This window comes from Micropterus dolomieu, linkage group LG21, assembly GCF_021292245.1.
Source record: "Micropterus dolomieu isolate WLL.071019.BEF.003 ecotype Adirondacks linkage group LG21, ASM2129224v1, whole genome shotgun sequence".
NCBI lineage: Eukaryota > Metazoa > Chordata > Actinopteri > Centrarchiformes > Centrarchidae > Micropterus > Micropterus dolomieu.
The window spans coordinates 22,034,162-22,040,088 of NC_060170.1; the positions used below are offsets into that span (position 1 = coordinate 22,034,162).

The following is a 5,927-nucleotide window of genomic DNA, read 5'->3' on the forward strand; positions in this document are numbered from 1 at the left end:
AAGTACAGGGATATCCTGGACGAAAACCTTTTCCAGAGTGCTCTGGACCTCAGACTGGGCCGAAGGTTTACCTTCCAACAAGACAATGACCCTAAGCGCACCGCTAAAATAACGAAGGAGTGGCTTCACAACAACTCCGTGGCTGTTCTTGAATGGCCCAGCCAGAGCCCTGACTTAAACCCAATTGAGCATCTCTGGAGAGACCTGAAAATGGCTGTCCACCAACGTTTACCATCCAACCTGACAGAACTGGAGAGGATCTGCAAGGAGGAATGGCAGAGGATACCCAAATCCAGATGTGAAAAACTTGTTGCATCTTTCCCAAAACGACTCATGGCTGTATTAGATCAAAAGGGTGCTTCTACTAAATACTGAGCAAAGGGTCTGAATACTTATGACCATGTGATATTTCAGTTTTTCTTTTTTAATAAATTTGCAAAAATTTATTATTAAATTTAGTTTAAATTTATTAAATTTAGTTTTTTTCTGTCAAGATGGGGTGCTGAGTGTACATTACTGAGAAATAAAATGAACTTTTTTGATTTTTGGAAAATGGCTGCAATGAAACAAAGAGTGAAAAATTTAAAGGGGTCTGAATACTTTCCGTACCCACTGTAGATCCTGGCCTGGAAACGGGCTCGCTATAGCAGGAGATTTATCCCTTTTGCCGTAACACTACTCAACAAGAGTACTTGCTAATTAAAAAGTATGTTTTGGTTTGGGTGTCAGTTTGTGTATAAAATGTACAGCATGTTGTTATGTATGTTCATGTTGTTTATTTGTTAGATAATGTACGTATAGATGGTGAAAACAAATTTCCTGAAAAGGACAATAAATAATATCTAATATACAGCGTTGTGAACATGATAGGAAATCAAAATCACAATTCATACCTTGAATATGAGAAAGCAGAAAAAAAGCTGTTTTTCAGACTACAACAACACTCACCTCTTGGTGATCATGAGGAAGTCAGAGTCATTGACCTTGGCATGAGCAAAGTATCTGTACTTGGCAAAACGTCCATTCTCAATTTTCTGAAGGAAGAGAGAAAGTAAGTGAATTGTGTGTATTTAAACAAGCAGCGAGGCTAAAAAAAACAACTCTGCGTCTGGATTAAAATATGAATGCCAAGATGTCTATGTTCCACGCCAAGTGTGTTTAAAAACATTTCCAAAACGACTGCATGCTGTAAATAAGCACGAGCTGACGTGGCCATCTGCAAAATGAGGGAATGAATATCTTCACAAAACTTGGAAAATGTTGTGAGATGGTGAGGAAAGATGGGATGGAACAAAGACAATGGCATGGAGAAGTTTACAATGTGAACATTTTATTGAGAAGAACAGGGCAGTGAACAGTGGCAGTGAATGAAAGAATGATACAAACATTCATTAATAAAGAAAATAGACACAATCTCTATAATTAAGAGGATTTTATGACAACTGATGAATATACATGAAGTGATGGAATGAAATAATAAGAGTAAGACACTTAAATAAAGAAAACCCATCAACTTAATAGACAACTTGAAATCTAATATACATAAAAACAAATAAATGAATTACTCAAATGCCTTTCTTTGGTTTGTTTAAATCTTCCAAAAGTGAACTCTACAGACTACAGACAAAGCACCAGCACTACACTACAGCTGTCACTTCTATCATCTAGCAGTTTTCCCCATCAACCTCATCCTCTGAGCCAGTTCTACACCATTCACTGTAGGCCAACCTCCTCTGTGGACATGACAAGAGAGAAGAGTCAAGGTCAGAGCAGAGAGAACCAAAAGCTCACTGTTACGTGGGGTGACAGGTCAGTGACGGTTTGACTTTTAGTCAAGTAAAACTGTAAATGCACCACATGTTTTACACAAAGTTTTACAAGCTCTTGGAAACACTCCAATGCTTTGTAAAATGAGATGAAGCTCAACACCCTAATGTAGTAATTAAATTATCTTATGTGAAGACTGGTGGAACTAAAGATGGCTTTTATTATGTTGTACATTTTATTGAACTTTACTTCTGTCTATCTGCTTTGCTGTCAAAAATTTCCCACCTAAAGTATAGGGCTGAACAATTAATCAAAATGTGATCGTAATAGCAGTATGGCCGCCTGCTTTTTCAAATCGAAGGAGGCGCAATATTTGTCAAAAGGTGATATATGTGTGTCAAAATACTATTTTAAATTAAATAGTCGTGCTGCAGAGATGTCCTGGCCTACACATCATATTCCACAGACTCCAAAACATCTTTGTTTGGTGCAGATCCCTGCAAAAATCACACTGTACTTCATTTAAATATGTTTTTCAATGAAAATGAGAATAATAATAATTCCCCTTAGCATCGCAAATATATGACAATTGCAATATCAGTCAATATCATCGCAATTACATATTTTTACAAAATTGTTCAGCCCTACTAAAGTAAGTAAATTAAGTTCAGCCACAATGTCTTAGAAGGCTATTTAACACAGCTACAACAGAAACATAAAACACAAGTGCGAAATGTGCCACCCAATGTGACTTGTACTTTGTATTATTCAATAACATTAATACACAAACCTAGGCTAGGTCTAAAGCTGGCGATACAGATGGGTGACAAATTAAAGGAAAAACCTGAATAAAATGAGTGCAGGTGGTTTGATGAGAATGATAATGATGTGAATCATATGCTATGGCCTTCGCGGGGACCAGATCACGACCAAACTGAACACCCTGGGAGATTTTTGGACTGAAGTCTCGGACAGCGCTCTCCATCACCATCGTTGAGACACCAAAATGAGGTAATATCATTAGGAAGAATGTTGTTAATTCTGCCTGCAGAGAGTAACAGCACTGAAGCTGTTCTAGATGCTCGCTGTGGTCCAACACCTCACTAAGGCTGATTAATTTGTCACCTGTCTGTGAATTGGATGGGAAATCCAACACATGGTAGCTTTACTATCAGCCAAAAAGTGTAGCTCTGACCTGAGACTCGTAAGCGCTAACTTCCACCCACTCCATCCAGCCCGACTGCTAAATAATGTCAGCACAAAAAAAGTGACCCACATTTCAAAGCTCATAGCTTTAGGCAGAACTGAAACACTTCGAAGATCTACAAATATGAGAAACCTGTGCTACTGACGCACTGAAGAAGTTCAGGTTAATGTGCTAATCGACGATGTTTAGCCAGATGAGGACAACACTTGCATCCAGATGTAGCACAGTTTACCAAATAAAATCAATGTAACAAATCACACAGAACTAAACCAGTCATATTATTTGAGTGATACTATAGAGCAAAAACAGTGAGGTAGCTACACTGCAAAAAGCTCTGTTGTAGTAAACATTTATTTCAAAGAACACCAAATGTCTCAATAATCTTCACTTTGGAACTGGAGGTGTTTTTCAATTTCTCTCTACTTATGCTTATTTACTCTGGTTGAAAATGTATTATTTTTCGTTCCTTCAACACAAAACACAGCCACAGAGGTGAGTGAATCACCGAGAATTGAGCTGAACTGCTTTCTAAGAATCTATAAAAAATAAAAGGCCAATACAGTCGAGAAAATAAGTAAAACATTTAACGATAATTAAAAGAAAACAGAATGAAGGGAGGATAGTTTCAAAAAAAAGGTTTTACTGTAAGAATATCATCAACTGTACGCTTGCACACAAATGGACACACAACTCCACTAGCAAACCTGGGCAAATTGTTTAGAGTGCATTACTAATGGATCACTTAACACACTGCAAAGTCACATAAAAGACAAAAAAGAGCTATATGCAATTGCATTAAAGTAAATTGCATTAAAGTAAAGGTCTGACAGTGGAGAGTTGATGATGCAGAGACTTTTGTCCTACCTGGAGCATCTGACTGCCGAGGCCCTCCATCTCCTTATATGGTCGTATGACACCATCCTCGTGGATGAAGCGAGGAGGGCGCAGAGAGTCAACATCTTGTGAAGTCTCTGCTGCCCTAATAACAGGACAAGACATGCAAATCCATTTTGAGACACACCTTGTTTTCCTTATTGCCCCATGCACAGACAAAACAGGGATATATACTGTATACACGCAAGTGCGACTGTGGCACGCACATATTCACATTGTACATGCAAACACAGACCTAAAAAGCTTCTGCCATGGCCCAATGACCAGCTGTAAAACATAGATGGTTTTTGTTGGTGCATTTACTGTACATGATTTATTACTAAAAACACGGTTTGCCACAAATAATTATCTTTTTACTTATACTATACAAGTATTTCTATATATTATTATGGTGTTAAAAACTCAGATCCACATTAATTGTATGTTCTGGCAAATGGCAAATAATTAACACTGTGCAGAAGCTTGACACTGAGTGTGCGTCTGTATATACACCGCAAACAACATACCTCTTGATCCCTTGAAAAGTACTGCTGGCCATGTCAATGATGCCTCCTGTCGGTCTGGCTACTGCACCAACAAGACCTTTTCCAACACCTTTAAAAAAGCCTGCTGCACCCTCCTTCTGGGCTCCTGCAAAATAATATGTCATCAAACATTACCACAATATACACATTATTTTGGCCATAAAATGTTCATACCAGCATGTGCTACATGTTATCACTAAAATCTATATGAGGGTCTAATTCAACATACCTTTAATGGGTTTGGTAACAATCCCTGTGATCCCACTCACAAAACCCTGAAAGGGAAACCAATATTACCAAGAAGCAACAATGCATTACCACATGGCTGAATTCCTGGTGGCAGTCCCTCTTTCAAGCCAGTGGCAAATTTATATAATTATTCTTACTAGTTAACTGACTGAATGAGAGCTTTAACAGAACATTTTGACAAGTTTTAATAACATACAGACACTAATCCTTTTCCTCCCCTGGTCAGGCCTTCTCTCAGGCCACTGGGTTGTTTGTTCATAGCCTCTCGTCTCTTCTGCTGGTATTCCTCGTCCATCGTTATGGCAGCAACACCCTTTGCCATGGCACCTGTGATCCTGGAGGCCGCGCCTGCGATACCCCCTGGAAGGCAGACACGAGTCTTTAGAGTTACAACATTCTATAATGTGTTTCTTTCATCTTTTCTGTTATCCCGTTCTTCAACCCTCGCTTCACCTTCTATTCATATGGGAAGGCCAAGGCAATTTAATTTATACAGCACACTTCAGTACAAGTAAACTCAATGTGCTTTACATTTACACTACCGTTCAAAAGTTTGGGGTCACATTGAAATGTCCTTATTTTTGAAGGAAAAGCACTGTACTTTTCAATGAAGATAACTTTAAACTAGTCTTAACTTTGAAGAAATACACTCTATACATTGCTAATGTGGTAAATGACTATTCTAGCTGCAAATGTCTGGTTTTTGGTGCAATATCTACATAGGTGTATAGAGGCCCATTTCCAGCAACTATCACTCCAGTGTTCTAATGGTACAATGTATTTGCTCATTGGCTCAGAAGGCTAATTGATGATTAGAAAACCCTTGTGCAATCATGTTCACACATCTGAAAACAGTTTAGGTCGTTACAGAAGCTACAAAACTGACCTTCCTGTGAGCAGATTGAGTTTCTGGAGCATCACATTTGTGGGGTCAATTAAACGCTCAAAATGGCCAGAAAAACAGAACTTTCATCTGAAACTCGACAGTCTATTCTTGTTCTTAGAAATGAAGGCTATTCCATGCGAGACATTGCTAAGAAATTGAAGATTTCCTACAACGGTGTGTACTACTCCCTTCAGAGGACAGCACAAACAGGCTCTAACCAGAGTAGAAAAAGAAGTGGGAGGCCGCGTTGCACAACTGAGCAAGAAGATAAGTACATTAGAGTCTCTAGTTTGAGAAACAGACGCCTCACAGGTCCCCAACTGGCATCTTCATTAAATAGTACCCGCAAAACACCAGTGTCAACATCTACAGTGAAGAGGCGGCTGCGGGATTCTGGGCT

General features: G+C 38.8%; 1 protein-coding gene across 5 annotated transcripts in view; it reads right to left on the minus strand.

Annotated features, from left to right (window-relative positions):
• The window catches only part of vps13a (vacuolar protein sorting 13 homolog A), a 44,732-nt gene that overhangs the window by 2,809 nt on the left and 35,996 nt on the right, over positions 1–5,927 (minus strand). For 4 of the 5 annotated variants that reach the window (XM_046035749.1, XM_046035753.1, XM_046035750.1 and 1 more), the window contains 5 exons: positions 4,838–5,001; positions 4,622–4,667; positions 4,375–4,498; positions 3,839–3,953; positions 949–1,034 (listed from right to left, as the gene is read on the minus strand). In XM_046035749.1, the coding sequence (XP_045891705.1) occupies positions 949–1,034; positions 3,839–3,953; positions 4,375–4,498; positions 4,622–4,667; positions 4,838–5,001 (535 nt within the window). Of the gene's footprint in view, positions 1–948; positions 1,035–1,313; positions 1,734–3,838; positions 3,954–4,374; positions 4,499–4,621; positions 4,668–4,837; positions 5,002–5,927 lie in introns of those variants that run through there. The other variant, XM_046035752.1, reaches the window with a different exon arrangement.